Below are 25422 nucleotides of genomic sequence, written 5' to 3'. Positions count from 1 at the left end.
AAAATAATAAAAAATCTTTTTTGAAGAGTGTTTAATTCTCTACAAATATATGTCTGTGAATCTTCTTTACGACGAAAGGGTCACGAAATTTTAAGGGTCACGAAAAATTCACATTACAGTACGACGCATCGTTAGCTAGTTATGAAAATCAGAAGGAGCAAAATCCGTTTTTCTCATGTTATTCGTATGGTAGATAAAAAAAGTACGACGCGCAACCTCTTAATTTTAATATTAAGAGTTCAAATTTTAACAGGCGTATTTTTATACCTAAATGGAACTTTTGAACCTATTACGTAGAAAAAAAATTTGTTTTTTTTTCGAAACACCACAAGCTACAATTAAGTTTCATTACACTGCTCAGAAACTTAGTTTTCGGTCAAGCTTGATCAATCGTAATTACATTTTAGTTTCCTCGTTGACGAAGTTGGTATGAAACGGTATTTTTTCTTGTCGAGTATTTTCCCAACCTACACTAACGCAAGATCACGATTATATCTGCCAAACTCTTTCTTAAATATAATTTTGACACAGACCCGACACAGATCACGTATTCAACTGTCAAACAACTATATTCGAATACCTGGATAAAAAAGATTCTATACTTCATTACCATGTATGTGAAGTTTTCTTCCCTTGATATATCGATCAAACCGGAATGAGCTTCATGGCTGTGGGATGCGATTGTTTCGTACATTTATTCACATCGTGTAGTCCTGTGTTTCGTAGAACAGTTTTTTCTACTTCTTTGACGTTGATGTACCGTAGGGAACATAACGTCAATTCATTTGAACCTTGGAAATATACCTATTTTAATCAGTCCTACATATGGGACGAAGAGTTAAATGAAATACGGAAGTTCTTCTAAAAAGCACAGATGTCGCAGGACAAAATGCTCCCTCGAGATCGCCAAGAGTGGAAAAAGGCCAAGAAAAAAGAACGCTGCAACTCAGATCAAGCTAACCTGCAACAGCGGTATGCAACGTTACCTTACTCTTCGTTAACAACTGTTTTACGTACTGCTTTCGATGTGAATAGTTTCAGCTTTGTACACGCCTAGCAGCTTTCAGGATTTTCAATATTCTCTACTGCTTTCGAAACGTGAACCTTCAAATTATGTTCAGCGAGTAGAGGCTTTTACGTGAAATTCGCCACTTCTTCATCGTTGAAAGTTTGCACAGTTAAAAATACAGATATTGATGAGTTTCTATTATCCAAGACAAAGGGCAAATCTAACAATAAAGGGGTTAATCTTCTTTCCATCTCAGGATGTTTGTGAATTTTGTTTTCGAGTTTGAAAACTTATATGATATTTTTAGGACAGAATACACAATTTGATCAAATTTGGGAATATCAGGATGTTTCCGAGGCCTGAGCGGAGTAGCATTAAAGTCCAATTATAGTAATTATTAAATTTAAGCGAATAAAAGTATAGTAACGATCATGGTGCGGGTACCTTTTATGTTTGGTAATAGCTAAATCGAAAAAATGCAATTTTTGTAGAAAATAGTGTTCTGAGTAAAATTGAGCCACGGTTGAGTGAAATCGAATGAACCCACTAGTTTCTTAACCACCGCAATATCAAGCAATTTGAAATAAAGCATCGATATCTAAGCTTATATGTTTATAATTTCAGTATTTTCCACTTTTCTGTTTTCAAAAATATCTTCGTAGCTATTATGATTCAATAAATACTATATTTAATCGTATCGCGTAATTAAATAAGTAAAAGCATCGATTTTAAGACAGAACTAACCTTTTTAAATTTACAAATAGTCACGTCGCTGAATGGTCAAATTTCGGAAAGGTCGAAATTCCGAAAGATTCCAATTAATATGAGAAAATTTGCGTGAGGCACAGGGCTTCTGATTTCTCGACACAATTTTTTTCTCGGGACTAAAGAATTCCGAAATGTTCGAGGAATTTCTATAAGTTTGAAAAAATCACCAAATTGTTAATTAAATGCAACACAAAATTAAGCTTATTAATAATTATCAACATCTGTGATTTATTCAGTTCTGTTTAAATTGAAATTTTAATTGCTTATTTTTTCTAATAAAACTAACTAAATCAAACTTTAAAACTTTTAATTTGTCTTTTTATCAAAAAGTAGGTACTTTGAATAAGTATCTTAGCTTCCTTCCTGAGGTAAGCAAAAATATTAATCACGCAGTCTTTTAATAAATTATTCAATTAAATAAACAGTACGTTATACATGGAGTACCTTCACAAGAAAAATCATTAATTCAAACACACAGTACAGTATCTACAGCTACATGCAATCAAGACGCGATTTCTCGATTTCTCGTTTTTTCGACACTTTTTTCCCGTGTCGAGTAAAGCCAGATTTCCCGAGAATTTTCGCTTTGAGAAGTCTCGACGGAAACCCTACTAGGCAAGGCATTTATGCCAATAGGAGAATTCATCCCAGAACAACGCCAACCTTCCTTTTATCGGTATGCAAAAATTGATCACTCGATTCTCCAGATGACCGCAGTCTCCGCATCGGCGGTGATTTACGAAGTGTAATAATCGGACGAGCGGATGTCTCGAAGAAGACCTACGACGTCGGTACTCCCGGAGCATCAGGACACACGATTTACGAAGAGAGGGCGTCCCTTTTGCTGCAGGACGTGAACAAGGGAGAAAGACGAGCGTCGCCTAAACGGTGGAACGCCTTGGCTCTTTTCTGTGCCTTGACTTTCGCCCAGTGCTGCGTCGGGAATACCTGGGGTCCGATCGCCACCTCGGCCATGCTTGCTTTCCCATCCTGGCAGAAGAGCATTGTCGCTCTACTATCCAACTGGGGATGCATCGCTTACCTCTCCTGCTGTCTACCCAGCTGTTGGTTTCTCAATCGGCATGGTATAACAACTTATATTGTTTCTGACGCCCAACCCTACGTGTTTATTGTCCGTGACCAACCCCCGGACACGGACTGCGCCGATCAGTTCGCGTTCTGTTAGCGTTTTTTTAACTCTACTCTCGTCCTGTGCAACTTTACGACAATCGCTATGTGTTCACACTGTATTGCAAGGATTTGATACCAACTATCCGAACAGCCGATAGATCACACCATAGGTTTACAGAAGAAATTTCCTTGTTGATTTGAATTGTGGTACTTTATACGCGTATAAGTCCTGAGTATATACATCATGATACTTGCAATATTCAGATCGCAATTTACAAGTATGAGATCCAAAATATTGAAATATGTCATACGGTGCTGTGAACTGTACCGTATTTAATTCTGTAAAAAATTCGCATACTTCACTCTTTCGTAAGTCAATGTAAGAAAACGCAACTGTGAGTTCTCGCGTTAATTTTTTCGTCCTTCGGTGCGTGCACATAAATTAGCTAAAACGATTAGTTGATGACCCGGTTGCGAAGCGATATATCGCACAGGAACGCCTATACTTTGAATCCGAACAGAAATAACATTCTCGCTTTATTCTACGCGTAAGTGATAAGAATTATGCTGAATCTAGGGTGATAGAAAAATTAAAATTCGACTTCTTGGGTGTTATTCAATAAAAATCTCGGCGACAACAGTCTAAATTAAGTCCTAGGAACACGTATGAGATAGGAAGACATCGCGATCGATTCGGTATCTTCGTTTCTAACTTATTCAAAAAACTGCAATTTATATTTCAAAGAATTGGTTAGACGTCACTGGAAATGCGGAAATAAAATATATCTTGTAAAATTCGTCTAACAAAATCTGATTTCCGTTATCAACTTGACGCCAGTTATGTTTGTGAACCGGAGTAATTTGTATTAGAATTATATTCGAGATAAAAATGTAAGAAGTCGATCTAAATATTTCCATTATGCGTATGAGGTGTTCCACGTCAAATTAGCAGCCCATGTACCTCACCCCCGTCGATTTTGATAATTTTTTAGTATAATGTTCTTACAAACCCAAATGTATCTCGGGTATTTTTCAAGATTTTCCTTAACTACTGGTGAACTTTATACAAAATCGCAGAACCAATTCCTAAAACGCGTTTTTTTAAATTTGAAAAAGTTCACACTTAGCCTTTGATTCAAAATGTGATTTTTGAGCGCCACATGATAATGTAATCTCAATGCTTATTATTTATTTCGCAAGTTTTTAGTTTTTCCATATCGGAAGTGGTGTTTTCTTTTTTCTTTCATTTCTCTCGATCTCAATAGATTACAGCATCACATTATTTTTATGATTCCGTGATCCATTTAGATCGGAATAAAAATAAAAAAAAAAAAATACAAACTCTGATATGGGGAAACTAAAAAATTGGGAAAAAAATAGTATATTTTGTGATTCCGTTATCGTGTGTTGTTTAAAAATCACATTTCAAATCATAAAATCCGAGTAAGTTAATTCACATTTTTTAAAATGGCCTTTTTTGCAATTAGTTTTCGATTTCTTTGAAATTTCACCGATAGTTGGAAAATCGGAAAAAAATTCGGAGGCCCTTTTGGGCTGGTAAAAACATCATACTAAAAAGTGATTGAAATCAAAGAGGGTAAGGTACATGGACTGCTAATTTGACTTGGTATTCCCCACATACATGTATACTCTGATTTACGTCTGGGCTTATGTGGTGCCTCAATCATCCATGATTTGGCCTATGGAGTGTCGATGTATGATAATTGGTCTTTGTCACTGGCGAATGATCAACCAACTTTGAATGCAATTTGTGTTGCAGGATTAAAGGCGCCGTTGCGCACGGCTGCCGTTATATCGACAATTGCTACGTTTCTTCGATGCCTGACATCACAGGAAACTGCCTTCACCGTGTATGTTTTGAACCTCTTAACAGCGTGACATCACGTATCGTCAATTTTAATTAGTTGTAATTTATTATCATTTTGATTATCATTTGCACAAACCTTTTGCTTTAGTCTAATTTCTTAGATGACACGAGAGATTTGTTGTGTTCACACATGTTCAAAACATATTGATTGAGTATTATGGACCAAATCAAGTTACCATAGCCATACATAGTCTTAAAAGTATCTTATGATTTCACCGCATTTCAATTTGTGGGGATAATTTGATCACCGTTCACACGGTTACAGAAAAATTTCAAAATCAGTAGTCTGGTTGGGTATTCGAAGCGAGGATCAATTAAATATTCAAAAATACTGACTATCCACAGTATTGAGTGTATAGAGAATATCTTAGATTGCAATGGATTTAATGATTAACGAAGAAATAGCAAACACAACATGAAGCACAATTCATCTATCCTTTATATCTTCGTTTACTCATTTCACACAATACATGCATTAACGAATACTTAGAAAGTACAATGAGTCTCCTTAAATTTCAAATATGTTTATAAATATACTAGGACAATCTCTTGAATCTTGAAAATCAAGTGCGCATGCGCCAAATAATTCAATCTCATTGGTCGGTGAAATTTTAACGCGCGATATTTTTGTTTGCGATGCAGGAGACTAACGTATACAAAATGTTTACGTTTGAATTTTCAAAGAGCATAAGCATTGAATGCCGACTGTTCTTTGAAGAATCAACTGTCCGACCGAATAACAAATGCTTCCCAAACCTTTCTGAGTCACTGCCTCAATTATCTGAGATTCTAACCCCGAAAATTCATATCAACTACATCGCGGCCAGAAACATTTTGACAGTTGAAACTCGGGATGGCCAGCCTGCACGAACAGCCGATAATACTCGCGCATGCGCAGTTGATTTTCAAGTTTCAAGAGATTGTCCCAGTCTAGAGACATATTCGTTTTACATTGTCAAGGGGACAATTCAATAAAAACTTAGCTTCTCACGAAAGCCGTTGTCGGTGAGTCGGCCGCGATCATTTTATATTCAAAATTCCCAACAGGGTTCGTGGATATTGTAATTTAATAGGAAAAATAATCAAGATAAGAACAATGATAAGAATAAAACTTTGACGTATTGCTTTGCCAAACGTTATGATACAAGTCTTTACGTGTGAACGTTTGATGACCGACTGACTGCCAGACTGACCGTAATCCTCGCCCAAGCCTCAACTTCTCGCTCTCTATATGTGTGTAACATTCGTATTTACACTCATAAGATCATTGAAAATACGCCCTGACAGCATCCATACAACCAAATCAAATATAAGAATACATTTCCAAAATCGGGATCAATTAAATACCATTGTTGATTCTAATAATGTGCAGTAGTTGTTGAGAAGCTCCAACGAAATTGTCACGTATAAAACTACTTGAGCTATTCTGTACGATGACCTCGATTCTTACGAAAGTTCTCGAATTTAGCAAAAATGGTGTCTATATTTTTCGTTAAACATATCTCTTGATCATACTGAAATTATAGATCAGCACACGTCGCAGCGATTATGAACGGGTTGTCAGGGGTGATTGTTGGTCCCGCCGCAGCGCTGGTTTCTGCCACTTGGTTTCCTCCTGGTCAACGAACTACAGCAACAGGTAAACTGTAAGGTTGTTAACTCACATTTTAAATCAGGATGAACGAATATAGTTGTCGACTTTTTAACCAGTCAAGCTCTCACGTTTACCATGAATTATGCATCATATACGTTTCAATTGCCGTAATACAGATGCAACACACAGAAAGCGTGTTCGTTTGACTTTAATCGTTCAACCGTAGGCTTTGCATATAATATGCATTTCTATTACATGATAAGGATGGTGTTTGTCACTGACCCCCCCCCTTCAAAGGTCAGTGATGTCACCAAAACTACAAACTTTTTCGACGGACATGAGATTGTAACTATAGGTCAAGTTTTATGAAACGAATATTTTCACGCCTGCTTGGATTGATCACGCCATTCATCTGCAATTGACAATATCCACACAAATGGGTTGATCTTCAGAATTCTTTAATAGGGCTGCTAACTTTACTAACAGTCAAGATCAATCTCACCCTTTTTCCCCATATATGAAATAAATAAACAAACGAACGGAAAGGATTCCAATTTCGACGGTTCCTCGCTATTTTGTCGAGGAATTTAGGAAAGTTACTCATACTCCGACAATCGTCGAAAAAAAATGTGTGTTTTTTTTTGACACATGTTACTATTCCAATATTTCCCGCATTTCAGGGGCCAAATGGTGCATAGCTGAGATACTTTGCGCAATTCTGGGAAGAATGGGAAGTAAAATGAGCCATCGTGAAACTATGTTCGTGCAATATTCAAACCCTTTCCGTTCACTTGTTTATTTAATGTCGGAAGACAAAGGGTGAGTTTTCTCAGTCGGTAAATATGGGAGTACTGCTTGACCTTAGTGTTTGAATTGAACTTATTGCAAAAGTAAAACTTGGAACAAGTAAGTTTACTATCCTGCTCTTGGTACAGGCATCTCGGCCTGTTTCAACCAACTTGGCGTGGCTGGCTCATATTTGGTGGGGCCGGCAATAGTAGCAGCACCTACACTCCGTACCAGGAGTATCCCAAATGAGAATAAGAGTGTAATAAATGGCACAAATCCTTCCTCCGTACGCGCTCAAGTTATGTCTCTGATGCGCATCGGTGTGTTGAAATAATCACGTCACCATGAACGAGGTACGAGGTACGAATGTGAAAAATGAGGTATATATATTATTCGATGTCCTTGAAGCGCAGAATTCGTCATGCTCTTTCTGATTCTGGCCGGTTTCTTGTGCTTCTTCCCTACGCCTACGGCGAAATTTCAACGACCGCGCCCACCAGCTTCCAGTGGTCATTTCGGCCTTTTCAAGTCACTCCATTACTTGACCCAGTGAGTATGTGAATGAGTTGCTTTCTTTTCCTGTAGTGACTCAAAAAAGTCTTTGCCAGGTGTCAGACCTTTTTGATATTCTGAGTCTAGCAAAGGGCGTAGCTCATCTGGAATTTTTCGTGTATATATAGATATGCTGGCTTGAACGTGAAAAACATTTAAAACTACCATTCGTAAAAAAAATCTCGCAACTTTTTTCTTTATCGACAAACTCAGAAAAGCATATTTTATTCCTCTCATTACTCTTGAATTATAAAATCAGTTTCAATTTTGTGACGTGACGTGACTGGAATTAGAATCGTGCTAAATTATGTGACGACGGAAAATTGAGAGACAAACGTAAGTGTTGTTTTTAGTAATGCTAACTTAACATGCGCTATGAGAACGGAACCGTACACAATGAATTACACGGTTTTCTCAGTTTTATAAACTATTAATTTTTAAAGTTTCTCAAGATTGCAGCAAATTTGGACTAATTTTCGAGAGAGCAAAAGTACTAAGCTTGTCGTTAAAACAGGAAGATATGGACTCACTTAAGCTTTATATAACTATTCTTTATATGACAGTTTAATAAGAGTATATATATAATTATTTTGTTTTATGATTAAGTAATTAAATTATTGTAGGCAGCATTCGAAACAATACCGGAGCTGAAAGACGACAAAAAGACGTTTGATATGAAAAAATTTGTTGTCTCAAAGACATTTGCAAGCCAACGGCACCCTAATGAGATTAAACATAATTTCGCATTTGTTTTGCAAATGGAAACGTCTCCGAACCGAACTTTGCTCCGTGAAACTTTTGGTCGTCTCTCGATCGTGCTGTTAAGGCATCTTATGTGTTGAATCACGTCGCAAACTTCCTGGCGATGAAACGCTTTTTAAACGACTTAGGTTCACTAAAAGACACCAACTTTTCCGTGTGTCGCCTGGGCTAATGGATAACAAGAGTTCATTAAGCTCATAGAATGCTTTACACGGTTTCGCGCAGTTGAGAGCTAATTGGGGCTACAATTAAACCGTACTTAAAAAAGTAAAGGTCTATATTCCCACTTTCGTGGTTATAAATAAAGAAATTCAAAGTAATCAATGGTTCCCGTATTTTTATCTTTCGTAACAACCTTTCAAAATTCGTAGTTACAACCGTAATGCCACACTAGAAACATCAAATAACCTAATTGTTTATCACGTTGCGGAAACAACTCATTTTACCCTTTACAACTAGGCGATTGATAACGCAGGTCTGTGATGAAATCCTTCTTCAAAAAATAAATTATAGATATAAAGGTTGTAATGCGCCGAATCTATATCTGTGTTTCATTTTTTGCTATCACGTATATATTACATGATATTTTTTTTACTATTCCGAACTGAGAATTTGTTGTGTTTTGTTTTTGCATACTACTCTAATCTATTTAAACAGTATCTGTACATACAAAACCAGTTCAAACTGATAGAAAGAGAAAAAAAGATATCGCCTATCATTGTTTTCACAACAATACATGCGCCTGCGCAGTTCTCGTTGTAACTTCATGGCGCGCAGTACGTAAAAAAGTTGTCTAGTGGTTATTTTTGTTCCATGCTGGATACTTTGGTAAGTTTTGCATAAAGTTTATACCTGTAGTGAAAATTCATGTTTATTCTAAACTATACAGCGAATAAAAAAGTTTTTATTTCAAAACATAACATAAATATATTATACCTATCTTGAATCGTAACCTCGAAGTATTTTAGATTCCTGCTTTAAATTCTAACTTGTAATAACACAGAGTAAAAAAAATATAAATATACTAGAAACATCAAACTTCTGTAATAGTAAATTTTATTTTATTTTAGTTACGGAATGCCAAGAACTTGCAAAATGCCAATGCCAAAAACTACAAAATGACTAGAATTATACTAATAGATAAATTTTCTGACGATTCTGATGTTTAAACTTTTTGACTTTATAATTTTTTTTAATAAATATTGTTTCTATCATTAGTGTTTGATTGTAAGCAAAAATAACATTTAAAAAAAACATTTGAAAAATATACGTGGTACATAATTTTCATTACTATATTTCGAATCAAATCTATTATAATTAGACGCAATAATAAGGAGAGAAAAAAAATTTTTTTTGCACACTTGTGTAATTATTCATTAATAACCACGTTTTTATTATTGTTGTTCGTATTTCTATAGGTTCGAACGTAAGTGAAAAATGGTTTTTCGCGAATGCCCCAATTACTGAAGCCAGATATTTGTGCAAAAAAAATTTCGTTGACTGTTTATGTAATATGCAACGGTAATGCATTCCTGGTATCGAAATGTTACCGAAATTTATATAATAATCATCAAATTGGGTTAATTTTTATCATCGTTATTAAAATGTTGAATAATTATCAATCCATTCCAGTCAAAGCTGGATATGCGTTTCTTTACTTTGCTTCATATTGAAAAATTGAATAATCGCGGAATAATAATATTTACGATTCAACAGGATGTTGCTTTTTTTGGTTAGATTTAAATATAACATTTTTATCCGTCTAATCATGTCCCTTTGGCGCAGAGGATAGCGCGTTGGACTTCTAATCCAAAGGTCGTGGGTTCGATCCCCACAAGGGATGAGTTTTTTTTTTTTCTAGGTCTAAGATACTTTAAGTATCATCGGTATGAGGATTGTCATTAACACACCAGTAATGTAGACAATCGATTGGGAATTCACGTCAATACTTTGTGGGCCAGTCACTTTACCTGTATTAAATAATTCGTCGTGCAGGGAATGCGTACAGTGTGCATGATGTTATATGACCAAATGGCTCTAAATGTACATTTTCATGGAAGCAATGTCAGCGTGTGGAGACTCTGTGGAGCCGCAGCATTGAGCCAAGGAGTGACTGGACCATGGCTCGCAATGATCACGATGGCTTTTGCTTCGACTGTAACTCAGGTAAGAATTGAAAACACGGCCACTCACGCTGACCGGCATTGGCGAATGCTTGTCGTTAGAATTCGCGTCTCTGACTCAAATGGTAACGCAGGACGGAAAAACGATGATCAGTCGGAAAAAAAGTTGAGCAGAAGAATTACAGTATACTATAGGATTATATAACGAAATCCTAACAATTGGTTTCACAGTTAGTGAAAGTAACGTAACGGCTAATTATTAATATGTACGTGTATAGATTTGCTCAACTTTGCAGGGCGAAGCCGACAAGTTGGCTTTCTGGACAGTAATTTTGGGTAGTTCTCTGGGTGTTTGCGCATCACGGCTGATGGATATATTCCAAGGTCAGTAATATAAGCTATTCTAGGTTTAAAATTTGCTCCTTTAATATTTAAGCGTAACAATAAGAAAGTACTTTGATTTCCGATACTTATCAGGTCACTTGAAGATCGCCATCTTCGTTTTACTTGTTGCATCTTCAGCCATGTTCTTGTGGGTTTTGTTGCTGGAAAAGCAAGTGTTGACCTTCACCAAAGGAGAATTCTACACAGCTGTGGCTCTCGGAGTTTCGTCTAGTTGGGCAACGCCCGCCTTATTTCTCGAATTAGCTTCCGAAATTGCCTATCCGGTCTCCGAAGCTATTGTAGGGGGATACATGATCTTTTTGGCCAATTTCGTGGCCGCAACATTTTACTTCTCTTATTTCCTGCCTGATATGAGTGAGATATTACAAACCATTATTATCACTTTGCAATCAAATTTTTCGAAATCATCTTTATACGTTTCAGGTTAGATTGAATCATTTATGTTGTACAATCATTCATCTGATTTGTCCATACGCTTAGTTCAAACAGATTGGCAGAATATTTCCCACTTACAACATACTCTGTCGTTGAATTTCTTTATCTAAATCTAATTTATCTTTATTTTTATAGGTGAACGTTGGTCCAGTTATTGGGTCTTTGGTAGCCTGACAGTCGCTTCGATTTTAGTTATGTACGTGAAGGACGAATATAATCGAACATTAGCTATGCGGTAGGAAATTTTCATATGAAATTAAAAAATAATCACATGGAAAAAAAACTTTGTAACAGATGTACAAGTCTTTCAGTCTACCATCTTATTATCCATTTATTATCTATATCTTAGTATTAGTCAGTTAATTGATTAACAGTATGCTGATATAAGGCTTATCACGATCACTTGAGACGTTCCTTGCAATAGTTCAACGATCCAAATTTTACTACACTAATGCCTCGACAATAGCTTTTTTATTCACAAATTGTTTTTCACGGCATAATAGCGATATAATTCACGTTTCCGACGACCAATAACTAACTGTGATGAAATATCGGAGATGACATCTAACTTGCCCAAGATCTGAATATGAAGCTTGAAAGGAATATTTGAGTCAACTTGGTCCTGAACAGAAGAGCATGGATCTGACCAAGTCAATGAAATTAAATACGCAATCGCTACTCGACATATGCTCATTAGCGTAGGGAATTATGTGAGATTATCTAATTAACGCCAAATTATTTTCGTTGTATACACTGTACCCGGTTTTTAATCTGACAATGTCCGATTTTATTGACGAACGGTCTACTAATGGCTGCTTTTAAGTCAGTGTGTGAAGTTGACGTAACAAAAACATACCAAAATATTTCGCTTTTGAATGGAAATAAAAAAAATGGTGTAAAAACTACAATGTACTATCGCGATTTTCATGCAGCTTATTGATTTTTACGTAAAATTCAAATGTGCTACAATAATGGAATGCGTTTGTTTCGAATAGAATATTGGATTATGCTGTTATGCTCATTTTCGCATTTGAAGTACGTGGAAGTTGATATATGGACATATAGTATACGTCAACGTCGAAATCGTCGAACCAGGGCACCCTCTTAACTTGAACAGTCGACTGACGATTCGAAATTGCTAAACAGCCAGCCATGGGTATTCTTTTGAAGCAAGCAAAAGGGTACGACAGGTGGAGGTAGTAGCAGTGTTCTATACTTACCGACTCACTTATGAGACCGAATGTTAATTAGTCGGTAACAGTAGAAAATATTCGTATTGACGCTCCGCACCACGTTTCTCACTTATTTTGAAAACGTCCCGTTCAGTTGGCTGTCTCAAGTAGTATTCGCTTAAAGCATTGAGCAGCCATATTCTATAAAAGAGAATCACACCAGCCTTATGGAGATTTATTCGCGACATAAATTGAATGGTAACATACCGACGTAAGCGATTATAATAGATTAGATACGCGATCTGTGGTGACGGGACGACGGACCGACATATCGACAAAAATGTTGTGCTTCTTTCTATTTCATGCATTTGTGGTGTGTTAGAAAGAGGCAGTAAATGCATTATTATCGACCGGACACCACAGTCTTCGCTCACTAAATTACCGACCAATACTTAACTTGGCTCTCCGAAGTTGCATAAAATGTTGCACAGGGCTGGCTATCTTTAATTGGATGAGGTTACTTCGCTAACAGGATGTAGCCATCATGAAAGAAGCATATCGGTACTTCATACGAGAACTTACTTATAAAGATAGCTTGAGCTGGCTTGAGTCGGTGAAAATTGAAACATCGAAGGCTTACCTCGCTATTAGTACTTCTCGTTGCCACCGCCCGGCAATCGGCGCGACAAGACGTGCTCCCAAATGCCCGTATTTACCAATTTACAGCTGATGTGCAGAGTGTTGCAGAAGAAGGGGGGCAACTCGGTGAACTTCAAGCGTGTTACGTTTTCGTTGTCGGAGCAAATCATATCGATCGAAAAATGAGTGGAAATCTTCGGAGGCAGGTAATTTTTGAAAAAGATTCGATTAAGTGCCCGCCACTTTCTAGCATCTTGGTATCTCAACGTTCCAAGTGTTTTTCTTACATGAATTGGTTAGGAACTGGTAGTAGGTCGACGAAATGCTTGCATTGTGTAAACTGTAAACTTTCATAATCAACTTATTCATTTAATGAGGCCGAAGTTAGTAACGTTAACGTAATGAAACATTAGGGGAAAAAATTACTATTTTGCAAGTTTATAGTGACCTTGAAGTAGTTAAGGTTTCAAACTATGAATTACCACTGAACTCTACGTTTTCTGAATTTCAGACTCCTGCAATTCTGAAATAACGGTTTTTCAAAACGTTAATCATTAGAATAACATCAGTAACTTCAGCCTCATTTTATTTAATTGGAGTGTCTTTAAACACATATTGTAAAATAAACAACAATAGATGAAAAATTTTGTGTTAATGGTATTGACGTTGACTGAAGAATATATCAGTTAACGGTATTGAACAGACCCTGTTATAAAGGGTATTCAAAGATAACTTCGAAACAACGTACAGTACAAGCTATTCATTGTTTTACCAAGAACAATCAAGTCAAATTTTTTTCTCTTACAGTATGTTTCATTCTGCAATTAGTATTTAAAATCTTTTCTACTATAATAATAGTTAGATATAAATTATTACAGAGAGCAAATATGGCATTGTACTTGTAGACTTACTTATTTTTAGCAATAGATTGATTCCAACAACTTTTTTGTATGGTTAACGAATTTTGTACTTATTTCTGGAGACAGAGATAAGTTAGTGAAGACTGGTGATATCAATACGCTATATCAGATTTCATTTAACTCCTCTTGGGAAATTGAGAAAAGAGACTTTTGTCACAGATTTCAGTTTTGAATGAGTCAATTGTGCATAAAATTGTCATCGGACAAGTCTGCATAAAAATCTGAAATAATTGGCAGATATTTCATTCCTTTGAATAAATATGGGAAGCAAAGAAAAGTTTCCCATTTTGGATAATTGGCATGGAATGCCTTCTTTCTAATTATACTGCTTTCCCAAATCCTGCAAAACTTAATCTATCATTGTGTTTCTTGTTTTATAGTTGCAAATGCAAAGACTGATGATTTCAGGTGCTCGGGACGTTTAAAAAATTGCATCGAACGCGCATGAATACATTTCAAGACGACAAATATGCTTTGGAAGGTGAACGAAAATTTTTTAAAATAAATTTAGTCTTTTAGAAATTTAAGGAAGGATAAGGATAAAATACGTTTGCTTCTGTAATGTATTTGGTTTGAAAATTTCAAGAAATCTAAGAAACTATTTTCAAAGTGACAATACTCTTAAAATATGGCACAATAAATTATTGCAACACCTCAAACCATTTAAAAAAGACACTTCAAAGTGGCATCGCACATGTATTAACATTTTGTTTTTTTTATTTAGCAACAAGAAACAAAATAAATGAAGAGTACAGAAAATGCAAGGATGTTACAGATGAAAATAAAATTGCAGAAGTGAGTGATTTTCACTTTTTGAGAGTGCATCATTGAAAGTATAAAAAAAATAATGTAATCTGGTATTTTTGTTGAGACAGAAGGTTAGTCTTGAAAATTTTATTACAAAAATTTGTACAAAATCTGAAACATTGATTGAATATTTCATTTTCCATCAGTTAAATGAGTTCGCTTTGGCAGTTGAACGAGAGGTGCGAACTACAATTGTCCAGGCTAGAGAAGTAGAGCCAGGAAAGTTTGGTACAATCACTTATTCTTGATGATATGGTTCGATTTTACTAGACATAAAAATGAACAGTAAAAGGTCATCATGATATATTTTTACATTTTCAGCACTTCGCGTTAATACGGACACAGAGAAATTAGACAATGCGACACTTGATGCAGCTGGATGTTTCACCAGCACTCAACGAAAACCTAGTTCGGACTTCAAAAAATGTTCCGACACTACAAATACATCCTGAATCGATATAGATGGATCATAATGTAAATTATCTAGGCGCATATTGATTTTTAATAATATGTTGCATTCATGTACAGTGTAATGTAGATAGATCGAATAAACATATCTGTATTGATGTATCATAAAGAATCTATGAGGAATCTATCAAAAGAATTATATGATGTAGACATAATACAAATCTAATCATTTTACATTACATTCGACTAGAGATAGTTGTGTATTGGTATTTTTTTTTTTTTCTTTTAAGTTAAAACTTCTTCAGCGCCGTTGGTGAAAATTTCTTTAGCACGAGAGTGATTTGAAACTCGATGAAACGAAATGAAACTACTATCTATGTAACGAAATGAAACGACGCGATGAAATGAATAATTATTCTACTCCTCATACTGCATTCTCCTCATTCTCTCGCAGTTTAGTTTCTGAAGGTTTCATTTCTACCACGTGTCAACTGCACACAATTTTTTTTTTTTTTTTGAATTGCTAAAACCGGCAGAAATCATTTATTCAAACTTAGTTTGAACTCATTTGGAGTCCGATTCAGTCACACGAAAAGTTAGATCTGTTGTGTAATTGCTTATACGCAAAAAACGGCGGCGATGGAGTGCTCAGTTAGAAAAATGGGAAAGAAGCTAAATGTAAATAAAAACTATGCTATTAGTAAGTGAAATGACGAATTTAAACTACTTACAGATATTTCATTATTTAGCCTTTATTTGAGGCCAAATTGATACTAGATATTAAGTATTGATTGAAGGGAAAAAAGTTAAACACATTATTACGGATAAATATAATTTGAACAAACACACGATGAAAATGTGCAAGCTTCTTTGCGCAAGAAATCGTAGTTCCAACATACGTGAAATTTATTTTTAGTTGCCTCAACACTATTACTGAGAATTACACTACATCAAACAAATGGTAAAGATACAACTGTATGGTGCATAAATAACGATTTATTACATCAAAAACATGTATGCGACCCGAAATAATCATAATAAATAAAATGTTAGCTGATTAAATTCGATTAATGATCCAAATCGATATCAATCGATCGAACTTTTCAGTCATGTGTGATGATTATACCTACCATTTACGAATGAACTCCGATTAGTTTAATTTTTGAAAAAGCGTTAAAAAAAACGCTAGAAGAGTCTATGTTATTTTTTTGAAACGAGTGTTCAATATAATCGTAATTTAATTCGGTATTGAAATAAAAAACATGTTTGGAAAATTAAATGTTCATACTCTTATCAGAAAGTTTCAATTATAGATGATTGAGGTAAAATATAAGTAAACTTGCCTGAAGAATGTATCAGTGAAATCCAATCTATAGATAAATTGCACTTGTTGTGATGAAATTGAAATATTGTGGTAAAAAATGGATATTTCCGATTTTTGCTTTATTTTCTGTATACCCTGGCGGAAATAATTTCTACACTCAAGTGTGAATTTCATGTTACGATTTTTTACAAAATTTCCACGATTAAGTAGAGAATTTTTTCGTAGATTATTTTATTTTTTCGTAGGTTTTCGTAAATTTTTGTAATCCGTTGGCATTCATTTTTCGTAGAAATCCATATTTTTATGTAGATTATTTTACATTTTGGTGATCAATTCTACTGTTTTGTAGATTATCGTAGATTAGGGATTTTTTTTTTTAACTATTTGGTCTTGATATCCGTACAACACCATAGTTTTACTTAAATTATTGTACGCTTCCGTAAAACGTTGTACTCTTCCGTCGATTATCATGGATTGGTGTAATTTTTTGTACTTTTAGCTTTTGGTATTCGTAAAAAATCGTTATTTTTCGTAGGTCATCGTATTTCTTCGTAGATTATCGTTGTGTTTTATAGATAACTCTAGAATGGCTCGCGTTTACGTGATCGTTATTCTTATAGTTGAAATGGATATAATTTGTTACAGAATATCGTGAAATTACTGGTTTAGAAAAATAAAAAAATGTTAGTCTTTTCATTAGACTCACCTATTGAGACAAGGTGAGTTCGAAATTATACGACAGATTCTCTAAATCCGCCTAGATCTAACTTCAAAGATGAAAAGATCAGTCTTCGAATGTAGATTGTAGACTCAAATTCTGCTAGATACTTAACTTGTCTCCCATACATTTTATTTTTGAGAGAGATGTGACATTTAGCAATGGTTCAGAAAATCCGTGAAGTTCATAAAAAGTTGTACTTTTCAACGAAATTCTAAGAATAACTGCGAAAAACAAATCCATTTTGTCTGAATCGGAAATTATAATTATTTTCTATAGAAAGTCGTAGATTTTTATCAATTTTTGTAGAAACTCGTAGTTTTCCACGAATTTCCACGAAATTTTACAAACAATAATTCTCTTTTGTTTGGGTCCGAAATTGGAATTTTCATGGAAAATCGTAGATTTTCATAATTTTTCAAACAAAATTGTAGATTTCCGTAATTTTTTATGCAATTTACTACGATTTTCGACGATTTTTCATAATCTCCTACGCTTTTGGACCGATCTTCTACTATTTCCTACAATTTTCAACAATCTACACTTTTTTGTAGTTTGGCGTAGAGATTATTCTCATCAGAGAAGATCAGTCTTTGGATATAGACCAAAACTTTGCTCCGTACTTAACTTGTCTGCAATAAATTTTCCTTGTGATAGAGATGTGATATCTAGCGGATGGGTTGGATCCGATATTGTAATTAGTTTTCATAGAAAATTGCCGATTTTCATAATTCTTCGTCGGAATGGGTAATTTTTCGTAGAAATACAACGTGGTTCTAGGAAAAAAAAAAAATGTAGTGCTTGAGTCCAAAAATGAAATCGTCTTTCAGAAAAAATCGTCGATATTCATAATTTTTCGTTAATCCTCGTAGTTTTCTACGAAATTCTGCGAAAAAAAAATTAAATCTACTTGCAAATGCAATTTTCGTACTTTGTCATGTAAAGTCGTTGGTTTTCATAACGTTTCGTAGAAATTTATACTTTTCTACGAAAAATACTACGATTTCTGACGATTATCTGCAATCTTTGTGGGTTTTTTTATGATTTGCTACTATTTTCTACGATTTTCCACGACCAGAAATTTTTCGCAGTTTGACGTCGAGATTATTTTCGCAAGAGTATGGAAGTATTCGGAATTTTCATTACCCTGTGGCTATTGAAAGACTGTTCTCTTCAGGAATTTAGACTCCGTTAAGCATGGTCAAAGGGAATAAGAGCAATGTAAATGTGGATGGCACGTATAACTGTCGATCCAACGTCCGTTTGAATGCCACTTATTGGGATTGTAATTTTACAATAAGTCATCTAGGTAGACAAAAATCGAACTAATGCAACCAGGCCAACAGCCGTGTTGATCGTGTTCTTTCGCGTATGGATAGTAGAACAGGTATATTATTGATCACGTTTTATTTATGTGAGATGAGTAATTTGAAACCCGAAGAATTACCATTTGCTTCAATTAAAATTAAAAACTTAGGTCATGTGGTGATAAAATGGCATTGACAACTAGACTCTGACGTCATGAGGACATTTTCTAATACCTAAGAATGTCTTGAACATCGAAGAATCTACAGCTGAGAAAATACAAGATCTCTCCGATGTTTGGCTCTAAATTTGTTCTCCCGAAAATTGTGGGATTTTTGAGTGAAAAGACTTGGCTTCATTTATGTGTTCAGAAATAGTCAGTTATACCTGTAACTCACCTACGTCCTTTATACGATTCATTATTTTTCAAATACGAAATGAATCGAGTTGATGGTTTAGTCTATATAATTTTTGTATCAGACCAACATCCAAACTTTTTATAGCTAACAATAAGTCGTTTCGTTCTTTGACGAACTAAAATATCTAAAACTCTTCGCATTCGTACAATTATTTTTTTTATTTCTTTTAAAAATTTTATTTTATCTGTTGGCACCGTTGTTACGTTTTGGGAAGAACGTCGGGAGAAATCTTGTCGTGTTTAGGTTTGGGTAGAATTTCTCGTGCAGGCTGTCTCGATCTGCAATTTTGCCTTGGATCATGCCAGCTATCACTATGCGTGATTGAAATAATTCGTTTCACACAACACTTTAATTTAAAATACACATTTCTTAACAATAAGATGTTCTTTAAATCGATTTTCGAGTTATGGTTTTTACAATGTTGTTATTCACTAACTGGTTAATAGTACTGAAGTTCGAAGGTTCTGAATGTAAGTGTTCTATGATTCAGAATAATCTATAACGTTCTTGATTTCGATACGTTCTGAATGATCTGAAGTCTAAATTGGTTCTGTAATTAATTTAGTTCTGTTCTCTTCCGATATTTGAAGCGATTCTCTTTTACATCTGCCTGGTTCGAAAGGATCTTCAATAGTGGGAGATCTGGAAGAGACTCCTGATTGGTTTTTGGCTACGTCAGTGCATGACGATTGGTCTTGAAGAAGCCAATCGGTGCAGTGCTGACAAGATAGTTAGTTGCAAGAATGCACATTTAAATTCTAAGAACGATACTTTGTAAACTGATCGTCTTGTCTTTTCTCACGTCCTTACGTTTGGCCAGTGAGGGTTCATGAGCCTGAGTTCCGTGAATTTCTATTGTAGACCCATATGGTCTATGTGTGAGTTGGAATTAAAGATATAAAGCAAAGAAATGAAAATGATATTCATATTGCATAGCACTACATGAACGTAAGCTCGCTTGCGAAATGACAGATGGTATGTTGTATGCAGATTGTCGGTGCGAGACCATTGCACACCAAGATGGTAACTGAATCTAGATCGATATGGATCTTAAGGGCTATGGTATGAGCATGTGTGATCTCTTATGGTAACTGCACGTCGGTAAGTTACGGTATAGAGAGGGTACAGCCTTAATTATCGGCTGGGACGTAACACCGTCTTGAAACATTGCGATCTCGGTGAAAATATTCTGGGCGAATATGACCGATGGTTTCGGCAAGTTTTCGAGAAATGGGTTGGTCGGCTCTTGATGATTAATGCTTGCTGCGGGTTCACTTGAATATTCTACGCCGTCTACGCCGTCCAATCTGTGTCTCCTGTAAATTGTCATAACCCAACGAGTGATCCGAAGAGTTATGATCTTGCAGATATCAGTGATATCTGTGTAGGGTTTTCGTGAAATTTCACAAATCCATAGGCTTAGAATGTTTGAAAAGTGAAGAATTAAGTTATGTAGAAAAGAAATTTGGAGTCCTCGGGGATGAGTGAAAGTGGCTGAGTTGGACATGGGTATAATGTAGGGATGTATATACATTAGACTTGTCCTTAAGAAGGGCAAAATCGAATTTTAATGGTCTTACCCCCCAAATTGGTTCGTAATAATTAAAAAAAAATGGCAAAATATTTTTAAATTTTTCCCTCCATATCTACCCACCGCTGGGAAGCCTTACTTGTTCCCATAAGAAAATCATTGATTTTTAGTGATTTTTAATCTTTTTTTTTTACCGCTGCCCTAATTATTAGCCCTATATATTATTGTAAATAGAACTATGGTGCGTTGTAGATAGAACAAAATTAACAAAGGAGACTTACCATTTCACAGTGAGCTAATTTCAAATAGTTTATTTTGGATAATTTCATCCAACTCTCGTTAACTTGTGATCGAAAATCTTGGTGCACTTTTTCTCATTACTATAATTGATTTACAAAACATAATACGAACAAACATTCAGGACAAACAATCAGAATGTGTACGCGATGCCAGGTTCTTGAAATTGGTTTTTGTGGGGGTGCGACGTGCTCGAACAGCAAGTGAAGCAGGAAACACAGAAAAATTTTAAATCATGACATAATCGATTTGGCTGCAGGGGTCGCCTTGAATTTTGTTTACGTGATTAATTATTTTGTACAAAGAATTCCGTATGTTTTAAGACTACTCCGATTGAATTCTTTCAATATTTAACTATCCAAATCACGTTTTTCGACTTTTTTCCGCGTTTTTCGCAACATACAGAGAATATAGATGCGATCAATCTAGCCCAAAAATGCTTGTATCGAATTCCAAAAAATTCGACAAAAAGGTAACATAACTGTCAACATTTTCTGAGAATTTACGATTTTTTAGCTGATAATTAGGGCAGAGGTAAAAAAAAGATTAAAAATCACGAAAAATCAATGCTTTTCTTATGGGAAAAAGTAAGGCTTCCTAGCAGTGGGTAAATATGGAGGGAAATTTTTTTAAAAATTCTGACATTTTTTTTTTGAATTATTAAGAACCACTTTGAGGGGTATGACCATTAAAATTCGATTTTGGCCTTCTTAAGGACAGATCTAATATACACAGACAATTCCGCAACAACCTCCTTTATTTCGGGACAACTATCCTAGTATAATATCTGTGCACAGTTTAGGAAAATTTTAGTAGTAAATATGTATACTCAACCTGGAAAAAACAATGTAACAAATAAAATAACAATAAAATAGATGACTGTAGTGGAAATGGTGTATAATAACTGACGGTCATAAGTATTGCTAAATATTTAGTACAATTTTCAATTTATTGAATATTTTTTAATGTACAAACTGTCCATTACCGCACTAATTATAATACAACCTGTGCAAATTGGGCTATTCTTTGGGATAATTTTGGTGCACTATATGTGGATGCAAAATTTTTACACTGACGCTTGACAATATTATTGTGGAAAATTGTGTAATCTTTATGATTGATCAGTACGGTCACATCATACCTAAGTACTGGAACTTAAATTTTACCTTAAGGGGGTATTCTAGTGTAGAAATTTGAAAAAATCGATTTTTTTTTTTTTATATTTTCAAAGCTTAACCTTTCAAGAATGTGTCCTTAAAAGGACAAGTCAAAATTTCAATTATTTTCAGAGATATAGCTATTTTAGTGACACGTCTTCAATACTGGCTCGGCTGGAACGAATTTTACTCGAAACTTTAAACGCGTTTTTCTCAAAACTACATTTTTCAAAACGGTTGACATGATTTCTCAAGTTCTATTGAACCGATTTACTTGAAATTTGGTGAGAATCTTCTCAATATATGTCTCTCTCGCACGAACTATTATTATAACGAAATAATAATTTTTACTATTTTTAAAAAATTCAGAAACGTCCAAAAAAGTAAAAAAAAACGTAATGTTTTTTCGGACAGCCGTAATTTGGCAAAAAAAAATTTTTTTTAGACTTTTTTTTAGTTAGTACGATAGCTGCATTTATGTAGATTAATAATCTTTTTTTTTTTTTTTTTCTGATTTTGAAAATGCTTGCAATCGTGACAACATTGGCGCGCCATTTTTTTTGTACCCCCCACTTCAACAACTCATAGCACTTTCAATTTTGTATTTTTTGACTTGTTTTTTTTTTTTTTGTAATCGTGAAATAATAATAAACGCCTGATAAAAAAATGGATGGTAAAAATATTTTTTGTTTTTTGTTTATAGCACTTCAAAAAACACCTCAAATTCATGCCTCTACACTAGAATACCCCCTTAACGTTAGAATTTGATGTTGACAAAATCGGGGTCGCATTCCTGATGGAAAAATTTCAACGATTTTTTAAGAAATTTGGATCACGATCGTAGATTTTGAGTCGAATGTTTTGAATAATTTGGCAGTTTATCATGGATTTGCGTAGAATAGTTAGCTTTTTCGTGATTGTTTTTGGTACATTAATCGTCTAAATGGCTGTAATTCCTTGTCGAATATCAGAGTATACCTAGATTGAAAAAACAACTTTTGTTTGCTTTTTTCATGATACTCACCTAGCGAATTGAGTTGAGTTCCAAAGTATACGACAAGTTCTCAAAATCTTCCGAAATCATACTAAAAAGATGAGAAGAATCTTTGAAAACAGCCCCCGTATCTGCTTGCTACTTATCTTGTTGTTTGATCCTTGTGAGAGAGATACGCCATCTAGCGATGATTCAAGAAGTAGCATCTCTGGTGGAAATGATTTCGACGCCTAACTACGAATTTTATTTTAAGATTGAGTAAAGAAATTTGGACACTTTCGTAGTTTTGGCATAGAATTTTTAGTAGGTTATCGTACTTTTTCGTAGATTAAGTATCGTATTTTATAGATAATTGTAGAATGGTTCGCATTTACGCGATCGTTTTTCTTATATCAAATGTTGAAATGGATTGTGGAATATAACGTGAAACTCCTGGTTTATAAATATAACAAATATTTGTTTTTTTCATAAAACTCACCCACAAGGTGAGTTCAAAAATATACGACATTCTCTAAATCCGTCTAGATATCAGTGTTGCGAGGTTTGAGTGGGCATTAGTGCTATTATCTGAAAAAAAATTCACATTATCGTAACAGGCAATCTAGAGATCTTGTTTGGCATTGATTTGGGGGTTAGACGGAAAAAATTCATCAACACCCTAAATAAGGGACACCCTACTGGACATCCAGTTTACCTATACTATAAGTTTCAGAGATGCGTTCTTTCCTGATGGAAGTCACGTACATTTCGACCGGACTATACACATGTCTAGTTCATACTCAAAAGATGAGTTCAGTCTTTAAATGAAGACCTTAATTCTGCTAGGTACTTAATTTGTCTTCCATAAGTTTTCCTTGTGAGAGAGATGCGACATCTACCGGCGGTTCAAATTTCATGGAGTTCATGAAAAGTTGCACTTTTCAACGAAATTCCTAACGATGAGAATACTGCGAGAAGAAAAGTTTATGTTGTGTGAGTCCAAAATTGTAATTATCTTCCGCAGAAAATTGTGAATTTTTATAATTTTTTGTAGAAATGGGTAGATTTTTACGAAATTCGACGATTTTTTACAGCAAAAAAATGCATTTTATCCGTATTGAAAATTGTGATCATCTTTTAGAGAAAATTGTATATTTTTATAATTTTTCGTATAAACTTGTAAATTCAAATATAAATGAATAAAACTTCCATGCAAAACCTACGATTTTTCACAATTTTCACGCTTTTGGACGATTTCTTACGATTTCGAATATTCCCTATAATTTTCAACAAACTGCACTTTATTGAAGTTTGGCGTGGAAATTATTTTCATCGGGGATATCTGCTCGTAGAGATTTGAAACATTAACAAAAGTCATTTCTAGAATCTGGTATTGTTTACAATATTTTATGAACATTTCTTCGTTTTTGAGTTACAGATTTCCTTAATACTTGTACTCTCTTTTTAATTACATTGTATATTTTCGTATAAAATCCTATATTGCCGGAAGAGTTCATGCAGTTTTATTTTCATTCTTACGGCTAGCGGGTCCAGTTTATTTTTAGTAAAAAAAAAAACTATTGATTATTATAAAAATTCGTGAAAGTTCGTACTTTTTTTTACAAACATTCACCAAATTTCTTTTCAATGTTTTCGAGTTAATTTTGTATTTTCTTGTAGATAATTCTATATAATCGTAATTTTCAAGTATTTCTAAGAAAAATCTACAAAAAAAAAAAAAACAACAATGACTTTTTACAACCTTCTATTTTTTCGTGTTTCCGTAGAATATCATAGAAATCATTTACTCCAGGGGCTGCTCCCACCTTTCATAAAATACACTCTTGCATAAGCATCCAGGTAGACCGGCACCTTATTGATGGAAATTAGTGTTGACGAAGTCAGGGTTCTAGTTTATCCTTTGCAGCTGTTGTTTGTTGATTATTACTTATGTTGAGATCTGGTCTGATTCTGCGATGGGGTTATGGACGGCAGTGATTTCGTTTGTTGGTAGTTTATCGTTCAAGAAACCTTCGACGAATTGCTGTACTGAGTCTACTGTGATTTCTGCTCCATCTTCCATAACTGTATAAATGCCTCGGGGAATGTCAACTGCGGTTAACAGTGGCACAGCATCTTCCAGGCCAATAAACTCTCGCAGAATCTCGGAAGTATCGCACTGAAACTTCAGAACAAGATTTTAATCAGTATTGCCAGTTTAGAAATCACAACATTCATTATTATAGCGATTTATACCCACATGTTTCATCTCAAGTTAAAATTGCCATTATAACAA

The 25422-nt window shown here is 34.7% G+C and overlaps 3 protein-coding genes and 1 non-coding gene across 9 annotated transcripts in view; 3 read left to right on the top strand and 1 right to left on the bottom strand.

The window, feature by feature from the left end:
* Nucleotides 1-956: 956 nt before the first annotated feature.
* Nucleotides 957-12307, top strand: LOC124298522 (uncharacterized). The gene is made up of 10 exons (XM_046750646.1): nucleotides 957-972; nucleotides 2485-2862; nucleotides 4689-4779; nucleotides 6323-6447; nucleotides 7326-7728; nucleotides 10554-10659; nucleotides 10913-11000; nucleotides 11094-11375; nucleotides 11592-11691; nucleotides 11960-12307. Exons 5-10 carry the CDS (start codon nucleotides 7601-7603, stop codon nucleotides 11988-11990), a joined length of 735 nt encoding a protein of 244 aa, XP_046606602.1. The 5' UTR covers nucleotides 957-972; nucleotides 2485-2862; nucleotides 4689-4779; nucleotides 6323-6447; nucleotides 7326-7600; the 3' UTR covers nucleotides 11991-12307.
* Nucleotides 10264-10336, top strand: Trnar-ucu (transfer RNA arginine (anticodon UCU)). Its single transcript has one exon. It is a non-coding gene; the product is annotated as a tRNA-Arg (tRNA).
* Nucleotides 12308-13215: 908 nt separating the features above from the next.
* Nucleotides 13216-15574, top strand: LOC124298076 (complex III assembly factor LYRM7). Of its 4 annotated transcripts, none has more exons than XM_046749658.1 (5): nucleotides 13216-13469; nucleotides 14596-14668; nucleotides 14912-14982; nucleotides 15141-15222; nucleotides 15316-15574. In XM_046749658.1, the coding sequence occupies exons 2-5, from the start codon at nucleotides 14632-14634 to the stop codon at nucleotides 15444-15446; spliced, it is 321 nt and encodes a 106-aa protein (XP_046605614.1). In that variant the 5' UTR covers nucleotides 13216-13469; nucleotides 14596-14631; the 3' UTR covers nucleotides 15447-15574. The 4 variants fall into 4 exon arrangements, with proteins under 4 accessions (XP_046605614.1, XP_046605613.1, XP_046605611.1 ...); XM_046749657.1 differs by having other exon boundaries at nucleotides 13219-13469; nucleotides 14568-14668; XM_046749655.1 differs by having other exon boundaries at nucleotides 13222-13473.
* Nucleotides 15575-24590: 9016 nt separating this feature from the next.
* The window catches only part of LOC124297697 (nucleoredoxin-like), a 68807-nt gene continuing 67975 nt past the window's right edge, over nucleotides 24591-25422 (bottom strand). For 2 of the 3 annotated variants that reach the window (XM_046748978.1, XM_046748979.1), the window contains exon 7: nucleotides 24591-25311. In XM_046748978.1, coding sequence (XP_046604934.1) covers nucleotides 25075-25311 — 237 coding nt within the window. In that variant the 3' untranslated portion in view covers nucleotides 24591-25074. The remainder of the gene's footprint in view (nucleotides 25312-25422) is intronic. The other variant, XM_046748980.1, reaches the window with a different exon arrangement.

Source organism: Neodiprion virginianus, chromosome 2 (genome assembly GCF_021901495.1).
Source record: "Neodiprion virginianus isolate iyNeoVirg1 chromosome 2, iyNeoVirg1.1, whole genome shotgun sequence".
In the NCBI taxonomy this organism is placed as follows: domain Eukaryota; kingdom Metazoa; phylum Arthropoda; class Insecta; order Hymenoptera; family Diprionidae; genus Neodiprion; species Neodiprion virginianus.
This window is presented reverse-complemented; position numbering and strand designations above follow the sequence as displayed.